General features: G+C 37.1%; 1 protein-coding gene across 1 annotated transcript in view; it reads right to left on the bottom strand.

Annotated features, from left to right (window-relative positions):
• Window positions 1-278: 278 nt before the first annotated feature.
• Window positions 279-20,803, bottom strand: part of NUDCD1 (NudC domain containing 1) — a 69,585-nt gene continuing 49,060 nt past the window's right edge. The window contains exons 9-10 of the mRNA XM_087447541.1: window positions 3,470-3,629; window positions 279-896 (exon numbers count right to left, since the gene is read on the bottom strand). Of these exons, the coding sequence (XP_087303667.1) occupies window positions 604-896; window positions 3,470-3,629 (453 nt within the window). The 3' untranslated portion in view covers window positions 279-603. The remainder of the gene's footprint in view (window positions 897-3,469; window positions 3,630-20,803) is intronic.

Here is a 20,803-nt window from a genome sequence, read left to right as displayed (position 1 = left end):
GGATAAGAAGTACACTTTGTGGAACCCTATCATCTCTCTTTGTCCTTGTCTGTGGAAGAGGAAATGGAAAAATATTAAATAAAGCTATACTTAATTTGAAAAAACACTTAGGGTCTCTCAGTAAACTTTAACAATTTTGGACCTGCTGCACTCCTGTTGTATTTCCCCCTTAGCTATTCAGTCCATTTAAATAAGTATTTACAAGAATCAACATTTTAACTGTTACCCTATACATTCTATAGGTGTAGAATGAAGAAACTGTATCAATGAACAAACAGTACATGATAAATATTTTTATTTTTAAACACTGAATTGTACATCTTTCATATAAAAGATGAGGTTCTAGCCTCTGTTTTAAAAAATAATTATACTTGCTAATACTATCTTTACATTTTTTACAGAAGCCAATTTCTCTAAATTTGCAGATTTTATAGAATCATCATCTCTTGAATATATTTCCAATATCCTTTAAAAAATAGAAAATTCATACAAGATAATTTTATTTAACACATTAAAACTTAACAGGTTACAGTATAACTGTCCAGCCTTCCACCTACGCCTGAATACTTTTCCAGTACAGAGAAGCCAACATTATTGGAGTAATTAATTTTCTGTATTTACCTTTATTAAAAAGAGGTTTTTGGTAGTGAGAACAAATAGTCTCTCATTTGTTGCTTGAAAGCCTAAAATAGGATCATTGGTTTCTAGGCTTGCTACTTGCTGCTTAGCAACCTGCCCTACTTGCCTGCCTTCCTTTCTATTGTAAAGCACAGTGGACATGGGAGTGGGCTGACGATAGATGAACACTCGACGGAGGCACTCGCAAAGGGCTGCATAGGAGTAATTTGGAGCACAGGCAAAAAATTTTTTGTCTCTCTTTGATGCTTGAACGTAGCCTGTCAAGAAATATGAAACAAACAAAAGAAAAACTATATATTAAACAAAAGGGAAGAAATTGTGATTTAACATTTAATATCTCATAATTATTTATTATAAAATAAAATGCCTGAATAAAATATATACCATAAATATTCAACAATGGTTAAATTTGGAACCATTAATGATTAGCCACAATCAATCTTTCCCAACTGGTGCAAAAATATGGGTTTAATTCCTAAGGAACAAAACAGATGAGATTTAATCTCTTCAAGAAAAGCACAACATAGTTCCACATAATTTCCATGCATAATTAAAATACTAAAAATCTAAAACACTAAAAACATGCCAAAATATCTTTCAACGCCAATTTAATAATTAGGTTCATCAATCACAGATGTGGCATTGCAAAATCTTTTTCTTTTCTTATCAAATAAATGGGAAAATGTTTATAGGATACATTGTGAAATTTCAGGAGTATGTTCATAATGCAGGCCCTATCCCTGAAGGTACAGTCTCATTATTTCTATGATGTTAGTGCTATTTTTCTACACCAATACCAACATTGTACAACAATTTTGTTGTACTTCAGCTCCCAAATGCAGAACCCTGAAACTACTACAAGCTTGAAAGAAAACTCAAGTATCTAATTTTAAAAACCTCATTAGGACATCCTTTGAAAACTAATTAAATTTTGGGAAAAAAATCTTATCTTTTTAAGAATTATCTTTGCAGATTAAAAGGGCACTTATGTTCTGAAATATAAAGTAGGATTTCTAGATTGGGACATGGTTAGTGAATGTTAATAACATGTGAGATAAAAAATATAACACTAATGTAAATTGAGACCTCATTAAACAACGAATGAGCAAAGGAACCACTGAACACAGACAGATCAATACTGGTTTTTTTGTTTTGTTTTGTTTTTTGTGAGGAGATCAGCCCTGTGCTAACATCTGCCAATCCTCCTCTTTTTTTGCTGAGGAAGACTGGCCCTGGGCTAACATCTGTGCCCATCTTCCACCACTTTATATGGGACGCTGCCACAGCATGGCTTGCCAAGTAGTGCATCGGTGCACAGCCGGGATCCAAACCGGTGAACCCTGGGCCGCCGCAGCGGAGTGTGCACGCTTAACCGCTTGTGCCACCGAGCCGGCCCCCAATACTGGTTTTTTAATATTAAGCAGAGTTTGAGGAAGAAAAAGTGAAGAGGATATAGATACGTATTTGAGTAGCTTAGAATTAGCTCTCTAGATTAACCTTGACAAAACTGATAATGTATATAACATCTCAAGACTACATATCTAAGGTAATGCTGATTTAACTTAAACTCAAGCATTTAAAAGAATTCTTCTATACTAGGGGATTTCTGGATATAAATGGAGAATCTGAGCATATGAAAATGATGATAGAGCTTTCTTCTTACTGAAAAAAGAGAATAGAGAATAAAAAAAATAGAAATTGTAGTAAAGAGACTAGAAATTATGTGGTCAAATTATTCAAGCAAACTATTTCGAGTCATAAAAATCCATTTGGAGTGTGAATTAACCAGTTTAACGGCCTATATGATTAACTATAAGGGATAACTGACAAATCTCCTCTACAATTAGGGCTATGCATATATAGCAATCAAAATGCATAATTTTACTTCCTACTGCCAGTTTAAAATAACCTTTCAATAAACCAATAACTGTGGTTAATTCATATAAAAAGTTTCTCCCACATAATACTAAACTACTTTGACATAAAATCAATTATAACATAAGTCTACAATTATGTAGTTTAAAATTTTTCAAGCCTTATTTATTTATTTTTTTTGTGAGGAAGATCAGCCCTGTGCTAACATCTGCCAATCCTCCTCTTTTTTTGCTGAGGAAGACTGGCCCTGGACTAACATCCGTGCCCATCTTCCTCCACTTTATATGGGACACCGCCACAGCACGGCTTGCCAAGCAGTGTATCGGTGCGCACCCGGGATCCAAAGCAGTGAACCCCGGGCAGCCGCAGCAGAGTGTGGGCACTTAACCGCTTGCACCACCGGGCCGGCCCCTCAAGCCTTGTTTTTAAAATTGGTATTTTCCCCTTTATCCTACAAAATAAATTTCATTTTGCTTATCACCATTTTCTCTAAGTGTTTTCATTATAACAGCTCTCTTTCACACTTAAGTTTCATGAACGATGTCTCCTAACGTGCATTACCTTAGAGCAATTCTATAATGTTTTTGAAGATTACTCTGAAGAAACCTGAATACAAGTTCCATGTCAAGCCCCTTGTTCATATTCTAATACCATATAGCTTAACTGAAATAAGCAAATGACTGATTAGAATGATTCAAGGGGTTAGATAACCTCTTTGATTTCCATTCTGTGTTGATCTTCTGTACAAGCATAAAAACAGAGCAGTCCTACTGTTCTAAAAGTACTAACTTACATTCATCAACTATATTACAAGCAACCAAATTATAGCACAAATCAATCCAAATATAATTAGCACAGCTCAAATTTTAAAAAAAGAAAAAAGAAAAGAATTTTAAAAAAATGATGACTAATTTTTGACATAATGAAAGATGCTGTCAAAGAGCCTGCTTTATACCTAAAGCATTGAAAGTCGCAATGTGCTCCCACATATCGTCTCGTTTGCTGGAATGTGGCTGCCAGAGTAGGGCATCAACATCATGGCGCAAACAGAAGCAAGGCATTTCCTTAGGATCCACTATGACAGAGAAAAGGTACTCATTGCTCCCAAGATTCACCTAAAATAAAAAGTGACAAAAAATAATTTACTCAACAACAAATTATTAATAATGATGATGACAACAACTGACACACAGCACTGTATGTCAGCAACTGTTCTAAACTTTTTAACATACCTAAAACTCTTCATAATCCCCTAGGAGAAATGTGCCACTGTTACGTCCATTTTAAAGATGAGGAAAGTGATGCACAGGGCATTTAAGTAACCTGCCCAAGGTCAGCCTGATAATGAGTCGTGGAGCTGAGATTTGAACCTAGAGTCTATATTCTTAACCACTATGCAATACTATCTCCCAACTGTTAGTAACTAGTTTAAAACATGACATAAAGCACCATCTTTTATAAGCAGAATATTTTTTAAACCAAAGAATAAAAATATGAAGTTTACAAATGCTAACTTGTAATAATGTTAGCAAGAACAATGACAGCTACTAGGATTTATGAGCACATTCTCCATGCCAGGCATGTTATAAATATTAATCTTGACAACCCACAAGGCTGTTATTATCTTCATTTAATAGATGAAATAACATACTTGGAGGACTTGAGTAACTTGTTCTAGGCTACAGAGAAAAATCAAAATGCTGGGATTCAAACTCAGATCTGTTTACCAATTACTTACTTTGGTGTACTGTTTAATTATGGTATCAATGTCAAGAATGTTTATTACGTTAATAATTTTTATTGCAATATTGATGGCTAAAGGAATTCATTTTAATACAAAATCATGAAGTAGAGACTCATAATTGGATTCCATCTACAGGAATACTTCTTTTAATGCAAACAGGTTACAAAGATATTCTTCTTTATTAGAAATATTATTATCTGAGTTAAAAATGCCTAAATACCAACAAAAATCACATCAAATGTAGAAAACATAAAATATACCTAGTACTTGATAAATATTGAATTGCTTCCACGAGTTTTAGAGCAGACTGAAGAATAAAATGTTGAGTTAAAATCAGAAGTGGAGACCTGCCCTGTATTCAATAGGGAAAGCTGTGAAGTGGCTCTCCAGCAAGAGGACTTATTGCTACAGCTGTGCCAGCACAGGCTATGAGTCACAGGAGAATCCAGCGACAGAGCAACCCAATTTCTGTTGCCCTAGTAATGTCCATGGATAGGCATTTTGGGTGGGGCTAGTGCTTGTTCACTACAGAAAGGGAACAAGCTGGCACACAGTGTTCAAAGACTATTTCCTCTTTCCCTTTGCTCCTGATAATCACTGAAGATTTATTTTCAAAATCACCACCAATTAACCGCATCCCCCTCTGACAGTCTCAATTGTTTACCAAGCGCTTTCACAGAAGGAAAAAATTATTGAAATACAAATACAGGTTGAAATAATATTTTCATAAAAATGCATTTACTTTAATGAGTCAAGCACCTTAAGAATGTATTGAATATTACAATGAAACGACTGATCTCTGATCCTCTCATACTTAATGCACAACAGTGAGAGAAGAACAGAGGGCCCTGAACCAACAAGTGAAAGGCTAACCACTAAGAGAGATCAGCCATGAAAATAAGACGATGGGGATGCAGATCTCTTGTTATGGGTCCCTTACTCCGACTTGGATGTTCCTTCTCTTCTGCTTCTACTTACCTTATACATACCTCCACTACAGTCAAATGGAGTCAAAGTACTATTAATTACAAAAACGGCAATCTCACATGGTTTGCTTTTGCCATACCTCTGACTCAGCATTCTGCCTGGACTCTTCTTGTCCTTTCTTGCCTGATGGATTCCTACTTATCGTCCAAGATTCACTTCAAACATCAGTTGCTGCAGAAGCTTCCCTTATTCTCGTGGTTACATGAGCTGTTTGAACTCTTGAGAACCTCCAGCATCATGTATATTATTCCCAACAAATTATTTATCTTACTACGTTAGATTATTAATATGCATGTACATCACCTGTGTCCCCCCAGGATGTCCACATCTCCATTCCTTGGAACCTGTGAATATGTTACTTTAACATGGCAAAGGGAACTCTGTAGATGTGATTAAGTTAAGCATCTTGAGCTGGACAGATAATCCTGGATTATTTGGGTGGGCCCAACGCATTAACAAGAGTTCTTATAAGAGGGAAACAGTAAGGTCAAAGACACAGAGGTGATATGACAGCAAAAGCAGAAGGATAGAAGACACAGACTGGAAGACACTATTGGCTTTGAAGTTGGAGGCTGAGGCTACCAGCCAAGGAATGCAGGCAACCTCTAGAAGTTGGAAAAGGCAAGAAAATGGATTCTCCTCTTAAAGCCTCCAGACGGAATGCACTCCCACACACCCATTTTAGAAGTTCTGACCTCCAGAACTTCTGAAGAATAAATTTGTGTTGTTTAAGTTACTAAGTTTGTGGTAATTTGTTACAGCAGCAGTAGGAAACAAATACCTACTATCACCTATCTCACAAGACTATCTTAGGAACCAGAAGTTTGTCTTCTTGTCTCCATATTCTAGATAACTATTTTTTGAATGGATATTTTATGTAAGAAATCATTTTAAAAATATTTCCAACAAAGCCAATTATCCTTAGAGTTGGGAATACTTTACTCTAATTTACAGTTAGAATAACTGGCTGAGGATTTTGTAAAGCAAAAAACCTTATGATTAAATTCTTAAAGAAATACCCACTGGAAAGTGATAGGGTCAGCAGCTTCCTCACTTAACCAAGTACACAGTACTCTGTGCCTTTTAGTTCTTGCCTCAGGAAATCTTACTTTCTCAATAATATTTCCCCGTGGTTTTCCAATGTTTAAAAAGGAATGTCCAAACTGACCTGAATGGCATTTTTGAAAGTTTCTCAAAACCTGACTCCAACATGCCTTTCCAATATTGGTTCCTATTACTCTCCTCAAAACCTAACATTTAGCAAAACTGGATCACAATTTACAAAACTGCCTCCCCTACTTTCCACTCTTTTGTCTGCCATGCTTCTTCTGCTTGCTGCATATCCCGCCCATCATATACTTCATGACATACTCAAATGGTACCTTCTCCTCCTAGCAGTTTTCGCGAACATTAATAAAAAGAAATAACGTATCATCATAATTTGTTTATACCTCTCCTATAGAACTTATCTCCTCATTTCCTTTATATGCTCTTTGAGGGTGAGGACTATGACTTTGGGTAGGATACTTAGCCCTTATTTTATTTTCCTGTAAATATAATGATAATAACAGTACTTATTTCACCATTGTTATGATGAGTAAACAATGTATTTCAAGCACTTACACAGTGCTTGGTACTCAAACCTTAATAAATGCAACTGTCCATTATTACCATTCTAGGCATATTCTACACATTTTGCTTTGAATATTACTGGCATTTCAAATTCAACAAATGAGATGAGCAACATTAATGAGGAAAAGAGAGCAACTCTGGAGTGATCTTCACGTAGCTCACACAGGACCTACATAATTTTATGCCTAGGAAACGTGTAAATAGCTATAAAAAAGAATAATATACCAATATACCCTTACTCTGTCCTAATCTCAGCATATTTAATTTAGAGACAAATTTCTAAACTCTTGCATCATTTCAAAAATGAGAAATGCAAAATTCATTATCCTGCTTATCATTTTATTGTCAAATAAATTCTATTTTATCTTTAGTTTCAATTTTATGCCCATCGCTTTCAATTTGATACTTTCCTATGACACATACGTTTCAATAAACAGTTTGTGGATCTGCTCTAAAAAAAGTGAACAACTTATTCTTCAAATAAGATTTGGATGCTTTAAATATACCCAAACCAAGTTTCTGGAAGTTTTAAAAACAAATTGTAACTAACTAGGTCTGATGGTACTAACTGCAAATAATAATTTACTGTGAGAACATTCCCTTTAAATGAGATAAAGAATTCAGAATTTTTTTTTTTATAATTTTATTTATTTATTTTTCCCCCCAAAGCCCCAGTAGATAGTTGTATGTCATAGCTGCACATCCTTCTAGTTGCTGTATGTGGGACGCGGCCTCAGCATGGCCGGAGAAGCGGTGCGTCAGTGCACGCCCAGGATCCGAACCCGGGCCGCCAGCAGCGGAGCGCGTGCACTTAACCGCTAAGCCACGGGGCCAGCCCAAGAATTCTTTTCTTCTTTATGTAGTAAGAGACTGTGTGACATTCATTCTACTTAATAAATTCTAGCATTCCTAGCCTTCATTTTAAAATCAAGTATTCCATACAGCTAAATAAAAAAGATTATGCCACTGCAAGATGTTTGATACTTCTTAGGTTGGTTAGCAGCTACGACAGGAAAATAAGCTCATAATTCCATTCAAAGGTTGCAAGCTAAAAGTGGATAAAGGAATTGCATATAAACACTGCTTTTATGATAACACCTAAAAAATGTTTGGGTTCATTTTTCTCACGGTAGTCTTTGAATCTCCTGATGATTATTTATGCCTTTTACTACTTTTTCTTGCCTCCCTGCACCAGCTAGGATTTCCAGCATGATGCTAACCAGGAGTAATGAGGGCAAACACACTTTGCCTCTTACCAATCTTAGGGGGAAGCATTCGATCTTTTACCGTGAAGTATAATGTTAACTCCAGGCTTTTTGAGGAGGGGGTTATCTTCAATTCCTAGTTTCCTGAGCATTTTTATTATAAATGGATGCTAAATTTTGTCAAATTCTTTCTCTGCATCTAGTAGGATGGTCAAATATTTTCCTTCTTTAGCCTGTTGATATGCTGAACTATACTGATTGATATTTGAATGTTGAAACAGCTTTGAATTTCCAGGATAAACTCTACTTGGTCATGATGTATTATCCCTTTTACTTATTGCTGGATTTGATTTACTAATATTTTACTGAGGATTTTTGTGTCTATCTTCATGAGGGATATTGGTTTCTTTCCTTTTCTCTTTTTTCCTGTTTTCTTGTCACGTCTTTGCTATCAGGGTAATGCTGGCCTCATAAAATAAGCTGGGAAGTGTTTCTTCCCCTTTTATTTTCTGAAACAGTTTGTACAGAATTGGTATTACTTCTTTACTTGGTAGAACACACCAGTGAAGCAATCTAGGTCTGGCGATTTCTTTGTCAGAAGGTTTTTTAACAATAAATTCAATCTCTTTAACAGATATAGGACTATTAAGGTTATCTATTTCTTCTTGAGTAAACTGTGGAAATGCTCATCTTTCAAGAAATTTGTTTCACTTAAATTGTCAAATATATGAAAACCGAGTTCAAAATATTCCATTATTACACCTTAGTGTCTTTTGAACATGTAGTAAATATGCACATTTTTATTCCTGATATTGGTAATGTGTGTCTTCTTATTCCTTGGTTATTCTGGCTAGAGACTTAGCAATCTTGATATTTTCAAAAAACCAGCTTGTTTTATTATTTTTGGTTTTCAATTTCACTGATTTCTGCTCTTATCTTTAAAAGTTTCCTTCCTCCTGCTTGCTTTAGATTTGGTTTGCTCTTCTTTTCCTAGTTTAAGGTGGAAGCTTAAACTATTAAACAGAGACATTTTTTCTTTTCTAATATAACATATAATGTTATAAATTTCCCTCTAAGCATTGCTTTAGCTGCATCCCAAATATGCTGTGTTTCATTTTCCTTCAACTCAAAACATTTCCTAACTTCTCTTGTGAGTTCCACTACGACTCATGGATTATTCAGAAATGTGTTGTTTAATTTCCAAATATTTGTGGGCTTTCCCGATTTCCCTGTTATTAATATCTAATTTAATTCTGTTACAGTCAGAGAACATTCTGTTTATGGTACATATTCTTTTAATTTGTTGAGGTTTATTTTATGGCCCAGAATAGGGTCTATTTTGGTGAATGTTCCATGTCCCTTCTGGGATTCCAATTAGATACGTTAGACTATTTTATATTGCTCCACAGCTCTTGAATGCTCTGTACTTTTGCTTTGGTTTTTAATCCCCCCAACACACTTTGGTTTCAGTTCTGCTAATTTTTACAAACCTATCTTCAAGGTTACTGATTTTTTTTGCAGACATATTGAGCATACTGATGAGTCTGCTGAAGGCATTCTTCTTCTCTTGCTGCTGGGTTTTTTTTCTTATTTCTAGCATTTTCATTCAACTCTTTTACAGTTTCTCTCTGCTAAAATTCTGCATTTATTCATGTATGTTATCCATCTTTTCCACTAAAGCCTTTGACATATTAACCATAGTTATTTTAAATTCCTTGCCTGATAGTTTCAAAGTATGGGTCTTCTCTGAGTCTAGTTATATTGTTTGCCTTGTTTCTTGACAGATTGGGATGTTTTTATTTTCTTCTTTTTGTGTGTCTTGTAATTTTTTATTGAATGCTGGATGTCTAAAACAGTAGAGACTGAGGTAAGTACTGTATATGCCTGGGAATGGACACACTTCTGCTGGGCCATTAGTGTGGGTGGTTATGACAGAGGAGGTTGAGAAAGGGCTAATCTAAGCTTCAGTTTTGTGTTGTTGCTACGGTTATCTTCAGTGTATCAGTATTTTTGGTCCTCCCAGCTGCAACAGGTCTTCTTCTGAGCCCTCGGGATGCTAAGATTTGGTGCTCTTCTCTCAGCAGTTTAAGGCTTTTGTTACTTAAGGAAAATAATCTAGGCAGGACTGCATACTTTCTCCACAGCAGAAGATATGTCCCTCCTCCAACTCCACACCACCAAAGTAGCTTTTCTCTTGTCTCCTCCTCTACTCCCAATCTTTCTCGTTAGGCCCTGGTCAAGGTCCATAAAGAGGATCTGTAAATCCCAAGGGTTCTGTACTTTCTTGCTAGCCCAGGCATTTAGCAATTTGTTAGTTGAATTCTCCTTAGCCACTTCTATGGCAGTTCTTTCTTGTTCCTATACTTAGATGAACCAGTTCTCCTATCCCATCTCCCCTTGGTAGCACCTATTTTTCCTTAGACTCCAAAGCTACTTGGTTGCCTGATGAATTTTTTAAAGTAATGATTCTACAGATTACTCAGCCTTTTCTTGTTACACAGGGAGTGACACTCTTTCCAGCTTTCTACATCTAGGCAGAATCTGGAACTCCCTTGCTCACTATTTACAAACTTGCCTAAAAAGCCCAGGACTTCAACTTAGGATCAGCAGACTGGTGGTAGCTCAATATCCACAAGAGGTTCCACATACACAAGCAGGCAAATGGTATCCTGTGGGACCCCACTCCCCTGGCTTCTGCTAAGAGAATCAAGGGTAAGCATCTAACTCAAAGGCAACCATCTTTTATCTGAGATTGAAGTGTTTTCTTGAACAGGTGCTTCCCATACTGGATGGGGGCTGGCCAATACAATAAAATCATCCCCTCTGGGAAGTCTAAATGCCCAAATAAACAATAAACACACATATAGCTAACAAGGAAGAAAGGCAAAAGATATACCCAGAGAGAATGTAGTAAGCAGAAACCATGATATGAGGTAGAAAGTAAGTTAGTGATCAATAGGTAGAGGTATGAGTAGCAGAAGTAAATAAAGAAGATGGTGATGGGATCATAATGGCACAGCAGTGATGCAGAGAGCAAGGCACATGTGATTCTCAAGAAAAGTAGATTACCTGGTCATCAGAACTATGTGCTGTTTTCTAAACAATGTTCCACTTCTCCTCTAGGCCTGACTTGCCAATGCATTTGTTTACAGAATGACCTTCTAGTTCTCCATGAGATCTGAAGAGATTGTTTCTACTGTTCCTTACAGACTCCACATATGTTCACATTAAATATCCATCACTTAAGATAACAAAACGTTTTCTCTGTGCTCTGCAACCTCTAAAAGTCCAGATAACAAGGTTTTGTCCAAAAGAAAAGCAAATCAGAATTAAGATTACATGGGCCGGCGCCATGGCTTAGCGGTTAAGTGCACGCGCTCCGCTACTGGCGGCCCGGGTTCGGATCCCGGGCGCGCACCGACGCACCACTTCTCCGGCCATGCTGAGGCCGCGTCCCACATACAGCAGCTAGAAGGATGTGCAGCTATGACATACAACTATCTACTGGGGCTTTGGGGGGTAAAAAAATAAATAAATAAAATCTTTAAAAAAAAAAAAAAAGAATTAAGATTACAAATGTAAGTAACTAAACTAGTTTTGCTAAGTGAATTAAGTGAATGAAATGAAGTGTGATAATTTAAAAATATAATTAAAATTAAGTACACTTTTGTATGATCCTATAGAAACAGAAAATACCAAAACAAAAAAAGAAAATGAAAAACAACAAAGATATCATATCATAATTTGAAGCAGACAAAACAGGGGAAGTGAGACATAGCCATTACTTGGCATGGGCAATTACCTGTAAGAATCAAGACCAAGAAGTTAAAAAGGTCCCTGAATAGTCAAGAGCAGGTGCCACAAATCCCAGGGAGTTCACAACTTGGTAGCCAAGAGCAAAATGGGACAGCCAATAAGAAAGAAGAAAAAGGATGACTGCTTTGAGCAGACACTGTCAAAGGTAAGAAGTAGCATCTAATAGCTTATCAGCAGTGGAAAGAACAAAAACAAACCACATATAACCAGAAAAGAAATTTTTAAAACAGAAAAGGCTGAGGTTACTTAGTGTTGGGGTAGAGAGCCCCGCTTAATGTCGAATGTCTCTAAATGTATTACTACAGAAATATATAGCATTGTAATTAATGTTCACACTGATGACATTCAACCATCAATAAAATGTTACTTTCTCCTCTGAATGCTCTATATAAAATGTTGGACAAGGGGACCGGCCCAGTGGCTTAGTGGTTAAGTTCACATGCTCTGCTTTGGCAGCCCGGGGTTCACGGGTTCAGGTCCCAGGTGCAGGCCTACACACCGTTCACCAAGCCATGCTGTGGCAGTGTCCCATATACAAAATGTTAGCTCAGGGACAATCTTTCTCAAGCAAAAAGAGGAAGATTGGCAAAAGATGTTAGCTCAGGGCCAATCTTCCTCACACACACACAAAACAATGTTGGGCAAATAATAAATTTTAGTAAGATTCCATGAAAAAAAAAAGGCTTTTAATATAGTTTTAGTACTTAAATGAGAAGAATTAACCTATACTAGACAATTCATTTATTTGGAAAACTCGTTCTTTGTTAATGCCAAATTTACTGCCTTAAAAAAACTCTTAAAACCATAAACCCTTTGGCCAATAAAATATAATTTCACATTTCTTCTATTCTCATGCTTACTACAGAAAAGGTTATACTTATCTTTGAAGTACTAGTGAAGGCTACAATTAGAATAAAACATTCTCTAGAGAAAAATTTGAAACATGAATTTCAAGTAGTCAATTGATTGTCTTTTTCTTCTCTTTGTAGAACACTTAGCAATTAAAGACCTCTGAAGATTACAAGTGAAGACATTTAAAAAGTGAAGTGAAGATATTTAAAAAACCTTTAATCACTGCTATTACCAAATTAAATTAAAAAGTAGTACTAATAAAAAAATTTCATCTATTCAGAAACAAAGTATTTGTTAGGAGGCCAGATTGAAAAGTTAATGACACGAAACTTAATTCCAAATTCGTATTCTGTACACAGAATAAACTGTTAAAATTTACTCTGTTCTTACTATGCATCAAGTATTGAATTGATCTGTATGTACTATTATATAAACACAGAGTGTTTTTCCTTTACTCTCACAATACTACCACACTCAAAACATTTCTAACATCAGATATGTGGGTTGTCCACACATCAAGCAATTCTGACAGCTTGGTGTCCTACAATTCAATTCAGTGCTGACACAATCTACTTGGAGATAGCTTCAGATTCCACAGGTTAAGGGCTCAGTCCCACAAGACTCCCTCACCCCAACCCCCATTTCAGATGTCACTCACGAGTCCTAGGTAGTCACCTGTACTTCTGACTGATGGGCTATAAGTCAGGGTTCCAACGATCCCCTTCTTGGGTTCAATAATTTGCTAAAATGGCTCACAGAACTCAGGGAAACAATTTATGTTTACCAGTTTATTACACAAGGATAAAGACAAACATCCAGACGGAAGGGATGCATAGTGTGAACTACAGAGGAAGGCATACGGAGCTTTCATTCCCTCTTCAGGCATGCCACCTTCCTAGTACCTCCACGTGTTCAGCAACCCAGAAACTCTATGAACCCCACACTTTTGGGATTTTTATGAAGGTTTCATCACAAAGGCATGATCAGTCATTAACTCAGTCTCCAGTCCCTCTCCCCTTCCTGACGGATGGGAGGTGGGGCTGAAAGTTCCAAGCTTCTAATTATGGCTTGGTCTTTCTGGTGACCAACCCCCATCTTGAAGCTATCTAGGAGCCCATCAAGAGTCGCCTCACTAGGACAAAAGACACTCCTATCACCTAATATCAAATTACAAGGGATTTAGGAGTTCTGTGGCAGGAAAAGGGATCAAACACCAAACATTAGAACAAAAGATGCTCCTAGTGCTCTTATCACTTAGGAAACTACAAGCGTATTAGAAGCTCTGTGCCAAGAACCAGGGGTAGAGACCAATATATACATATTTTCTATTATTTTACATCTACCTTATTTAATCTTCATTACCTGAGAATTAGGAATATGATCCCATTTTACAGAAGAGGAAACTCAAACTCAAGAGGTTAAGAGATTTAAGTTAAGAAGCTAATAAGTGGTAGACGGAATTTAAGTTCAGATGTGCTTCCAAACCCATGTTCTTAATCACCACCACTGCACGCTTTCCCAAAACCCATTTTATAGTAATTATTAAGCAACCACCAGAGTGTGTCCCTGGCTAGGCACTATTTCAGATACGGAAACCCACATACTATAAAATATGTGTATATTCTGCTTGGTCAAATTACGTTATAAGTTGTCCATATGTGGCACGTCTAAAACTGAGGCTTAAAAACAACAGATAAGAAGTCTTACGAAATCCTGAGTTGCATTTTTGTTTGAATACGCGTTCATAAAGTTAACTATATAATTAAAGACATTTTCACATTGACTAGAGATTGAAGCATAGGAAGATGCCAGATCTTAGTTAAGTGTTAAAATGCAATTGGGGGAAATGCATTTACATCTTTACTAAAAGCTGTTAAGACAGAAAATAACTATTATTTAGAAATATAAGAAAAAATTGCCAACTTTTCCATTTTTGACAATTATCAAATTGCATCTTTAGCTGTGTGTATCATAATTAACATCAAATTTCAACGACTATTCTAATGGAAGATATATATAAATGTACCAGACAACAGAAATATATAAATATATTAGTAAATAGAAAGTGCCATAAGGAAAAAAAAAAAGAGAAAGCAGGTGAGCAGACAATGTGGTTGTGTTTGACACAGCTTAGTAAGGGATGGGAGGTAACATGTGAACAGAGGTCTGAATAAAGTACAGGGACAAATGAGAAAAGGCAGAACGCTTCAGGGAGACAGAGTAACAAGTGCAAGGGCCCTAAAGGACGAGCACACTTAGTATGAGGAACAGCATGAACGCCAGCCAGTGCGGTTAAAGAAAAGTGAGCTGGCAAAAAATGACAGAAAATAAGAGGCAGTGAGTACTGGAGGGTGGTGTTTTTCAAACTGTGTGTCTCAACATGGGTGGCAAAATCAATTTAGTAGATCAAGAAGAGAATTTTCTATTTTCTTTCATCAAAAATAGTATGGAATGAAGTACTAGAGTATGTCTTATACAATAAGGATAGTACTGTTTTGTGAAATTTTTGATTCAGATACGTTTGTGTGTGTGTGTTTCTTGAGTCTCGATTTAAAATATATTACATACAGTGAGTCACAGAAAGTTTGAAGGGGGCTTACAGACCACAGTAAGGATCCCAGACGTTATTCTAAATGTGACAGAGAGGAAGCCACTATAGGGAGGAAAGGAATAGGGAAATGACAAAATCTATTAAACCCTTTGAAAGGATTACTTTGACCTTCACACAAAGTACTTATTAATTCAAAGGGGAAAATGATAACTTTAGAGCAGATAAACCTGGTAGACACCACATAATTAAATTTAACATCACAATAGTATGAAAAACTGCCAGCTAGTTCCTCCTAATGTGATAACACTGGAAAGGAAATATCATTTATGTAGTATTTCTGGCAAAAATGCAACAACTGAATCTGATCTTGAGGAAATACTGGAGATAGCCTATAAAAGGTACAAATAAAGTCAATGTCATAAAGGCTGGGTAAATGATATTCCAAACTACAGGAGACTAAAGATATATCATATGACATGGGATTGGATTCCAAATCAGGCGGAAAAAAATTGATGTAAAGTATATTATTTAAGCAATTGGTAAAATATGAATAGAGACTCTATATTAGATAAAAGTATTGCATCAATGTTAAATTTCCTGAATTGTACTGTGGTTATACAAGAAAATGCCTTCAATTTTAGTATATATGTGAGGCACTGGGGATAAATGGACATGGCATGTGCAACTCAATAACACGTTTCAGCAAAAAGGAGGTGGGGAAACAGAAAAAAATAAATGTGGCAAAATGTTAACAATTGCTAAAATCTAAGTGAAGGATATTGTTATGGGCTGAGTCGTATCCCCCCAAAATTCATACGTTGAAGTCCTAACCCTCAGTAACTGAGAGTGTGACTGTATTTGGAGAGTGAACCTTTAAAAGGGTAATTAAGTTAAAATGAGGTGATTAGGGAGGGTCCTAATTCAATATGACTGGTGTCCTTATAAGAAGAGATTAGGACACAGACACAGCACAGGGAAGACCATGTGAAGAGAGAGAGAGACGACAGCCACCTACAAGCCAGGCAGAGAGGCTTCAGAAAAAACTAACCATGCTAAACATCTTGATTGCAGACTTCTAGCCTCCAGAACTGGGAGAAAACAAATTTCTGTTGTTTACGCAACCTAGTCTGTGGTACGTTGTTACAGCAGCCCTAGCAGGGAAATTATTATATAGTTTAATTTCTAATATGGTCAAATTTGATAGATATAATCCAAATGAACAAAAAATTAAGTACCCCAAGGAACTTAAGAATGTAAAGGGGTCCTGAGACCAAAACGCTTGAGAACCACTGATTTAGATACTTTCTAAATGTATTTCCTTCTTCTAGAACCTCTGATCCTATCTTTAATATCTTCTTGAAAGAATTAGTATACTGAGTACATGCCTTTTCTAATAGCTTTCATAAGGACAATAACTAAAAAAATTATTTCCTTTTTCTAACTCCTCTGCTTCCGTCTTGATGGGTTTATTTATAAGTTGGAAATAAAGTATTCCCCCCTTATCTGCAGTTTCGCTTTCTTTGGTCTCAGTCACCCGTGGTAAGAAAATAATAAAGGAAAATTCCAGAAATAAACAATTCATAAGTTTTGAATTGCATGCTGTTCTGAGTAGCGTGATGAAATCTAGCACCCTCCAGCTGTGTACGTGCATCATCCCTTTGTCCAGCGTATCCACGGTGTATATGCTACTCACTTAGTAGCCATCTCATTTATCAGATCGACTGTTGCGATATCACACTGTTTGTGTTCAAGTAACCCTTATTGTACTTAACAATGGTCCCAAAGCAAAAGAGAAGTGATGCTGGCAAGTCGAATACGCTGTAAAGTGCTTCCTTTAAGTGAAAAGATGAAAGTTCTCGACTTAATAAGGAAAGAAAAAAAATCACATGCTGAGGTTTCTACGATCTACGGTAAGAACAAACCTTCTATCCACAAAACTGTGAAGAAGAAAAAAATTCGTGCTAGTTTTGCTGTTGTACCTCAAAGTGCAAAAGTTACAGCCACAGTGCATGATAAGTACTTAGTATAGGATAAAATAGTATATATAGGGTTCTGCTCTATCCACTGTTTCAGGAATCCACTGGGGGTCTTGGAATGTATCCTCCGTGGACCAGAAGGGACTACTATATTCTTTTCAGCTGTCTCAATCTCATGTTTTAAGCAGTATATGATGAATATCATCTGATCTGAGAAACTCACTCTCAGTTAATTTTTAAAAATATCCTATCACTTTTGATTGCTCAAGTCTATATTTAATTTGATCACTATAAATCAGTGTTATCTCATAGAAATAAAATAAGAGCCACATACACAATTTTAAATTTTCTAGTAGCCACATTAAAACGCTTTAGAGGGCTGGCCCCATGGCTTAGCGGTTAAGTGCGTGCGCTCCGCTGCTGGCAGCCCAGGTTCAGATCCCGGGCGCGTACCGACACACCGCCTCTCTGGCCATGCTGAGGCTGCATCCCACATACAGCAACTAGAAGGATGTGCAGCTATGACATACGACTATCTACTGGGGCTTTGGGTGAAAAAATAAATAAAATTATAAAAAAAAAAAAAAACGCTTTAGAAACAGGATAAATTAATTTTAATAATATATTTTATTTAACCAAATGTATCCAAACTATTATCATCTCAACATAAAAATTTCATATAAAATTATTAATAACATATTTCATCCTGAGTCTTCAAAATATGGTTGTGTATTTTACACTTAAAGTACACCTCAATTCAGACAAGCTACATTTCAAGTGCTCAATAGCTACTATGCGGCCAGTGGCTAATATTTTGTATAGCACAGCTCTAAACAGAAGCAAAATAATTCATCTTCAACTGTATTTGAATTCTGATTAGAGCTTTACACCCCAGTGACCATATCTTATTGCTTTTCTTCAGTTCTGATATTTAATATTTCTCTTTTATTGTACTACTGCATATATTCATTTAACATTTTACTTTCCAAATGCCAGATTCTAACCCTGATTTACATTTCTTTCAGGGAATTTCATGTTTTGAAAAATTTGTCATTTACAATATAGAGTTCTGACCTTTTTATTACAGTATTTTTTCCTAAAACTACAAAGACATATACTGACCTTTCCATGTACAGATAATTTCAAATTGTCCAAAGTCATGACAAATGAAATCAAGAACAGAGAACTTGAAGTAAACATTGCAGAAAGAAGTACAAATTGTCAATGAAGTATTATTTGATTCCTAAAATGGATGTGGCACTGAACATCTAAAATATAGACTCCTTCAGTCCCTTCATCCACTGGTATCCTCTTGGGTACACCAAGAAACTACTTTTGACCAGGGAGACCTTGACTTTCATACAATACACTGATACACCAGATGTGCCTTTAGAAAGAAGATGCACTTATTACTTATTTGTTTTGAGCTATTCCATTTACATCCATTCCACTTATACTTCAACAGCAACATTTATGCATTTTTACTTCACTGAATCTTTGTCTTTATAAAAAATAACAATAGAAAAATTATTATAATTTAAGTATTGTAATTGTAAATATGCTTATAATATGTTTATAATAGTAAAAAGAAACTTTGGTCTCAAATTTAACCAAACTGAAACAAAGATAAGAATCTTTAGGAGGTTCCAGTTCAAGATGGCAACATAGGAAGATCATGAACTCACCTCCTCCAAGGACACACTGAATCTACAGCTACATATGGAACCATTTCCTCTGAAAAAAATCCCAAAAACTAGCTTAGCAACTCCTATATATCAGGTGAATGAGAAAAAACCACACCAAAGCAGATAGGAGAGACTGAGACAATCTCACTGTAAATCACACCCCTGGTGCAGCAACCCACAATCGGGAGGGAACTCGAAACTCAGAGCTTCTTCCTGAGGACCGGTGGGTTCGAACCCCACATCAGGCTCTGCAACTTTTAAGACCTGCACCTGAGAGACGAGCCCTGGAAACATCTAGCTTTGAAAGCCATTGCGACTGGCATCCACAAGACCCACAAGCCTATAGTGAACTAAGAAATGTTCTTAAAGGGCTCTAATGCGTGGACTCACCCATCCCAGAGCCTAGCATAGATGCAGCTGACTGCATAGGCGACTGACTGCAAAGTGTCTAGACTTTCTATGACAGAGGCTTTTATTTGCTTATCTTAAAGAACTGACCTAGATGCAGGCATCTAATTTAACATACATCTACAGGCCTACTGAAATATTCTCCCGTGAAAGAGACTGGCAGATGCCAACTCTGCACTTTCCCTCTGCCTCACTCCAGGACACCAGAATATCCCAGAAAGAGCTGGTACCCTTGCGTGGTGCCCTGATTTTTGCGGCTCCCATCCTGGGGACACCTCTAGATCACCTGGCTCTGGTGGTCAGGGAGGCTTATGCTCAAGGGTCCCACAAGACTATAACCAATAGAGAAAGAAATCTTAACCAGCTTCAACCCCCAGGGCAGAGCAGAGAGGCAACAGACTAAGGCAACCAGTATCTCTGTGAAAGAGGACTATTAGCTTATCTTCATAGCTATGACCTGAGGGATAGGCTTCTAATTAAACATACATCTAAGAGCCACCTGTAATCCTCTCCAGAGACCTCAGAGGGTGGGTGCCATCGCCACGCTTTCCCTCTGCTGTGCTCCAGAGCACCAGTATCTCCGGAGGAGAGTTTGTACAAGCGTCTGGCACCCTGGATTTTGTGGCTGCTGCCCAAGGGATGCCCCCTGATCACTTGGCTCTGGTGGCCAGCAGCAGGGCTTGTGTTCCTGGGTCCCATGGGATGGTAACAATTGGAAAGATAGGTCTTGGCCAGCTACCAACACCAGGGCACAGCACAGACAGAAGACAAATTCACCGCCAGTCTTTCTGTGAAAAACACCTATTTGCTTGTCCTGGAGCTTTAGACTGAGGGGCTGGTTTCTGGTTTGGCACACATCTAGGGACTTACTGAGATACTCTCTGGGGATGGAGACCAGTGGGCACTATATTTGTGTTCTGCCTCGCTCCAGGTTGCCGGTATCACCTGGAAAGGAGCTTGTACTTTTCTGGTGCCCCAATTTTTGTGGCTGCTGCCCAGGAGACACCCCTAGATCACCTGGTTCTGGTGGCCAGCAGGACTTACGATTGTGGTCCCACAGGACTATATATTTTTCATACTTTAAAAGCTGCCTGAGTGTCTGGCTTCCAATCACCCTGAATCTAGGTGCTGACTAAGATCCTCCTCTTTGGGACAGTGACAGGTCTTGGTACACTTTCAACTACTGAGAGCCACTAAAAATAAAATAGCCTGCTTGGACAATCACAAAGGTTTGAGAGACAACCAAGAGCTAGAGCATGGTTGAATGATAAGATTCATCTTTTATGCAAGGCCACTCCCTTAAGATTGGGAAAGTTGGCTGTTTTAGCTAATACACAGAAACCAACACAGAGAGTCAAGGAAAATGAAGAAACAGAGGAATATATGTTTCAAAGGAAAGAATAAGACAAAACCTCAGAAAGAGACCTTAATGA

This window comes from Ceratotherium simum, chromosome 23 (assembly GCF_057802395.1).
Source record: "Ceratotherium simum simum isolate JZ-2026a chromosome 23, ASM5780239v1, whole genome shotgun sequence".
Taxonomy (NCBI): Eukaryota; Metazoa; Chordata; class Mammalia; order Perissodactyla; family Rhinocerotidae; genus Ceratotherium; species Ceratotherium simum.
This window is presented reverse-complemented; position numbering and strand designations above follow the sequence as displayed.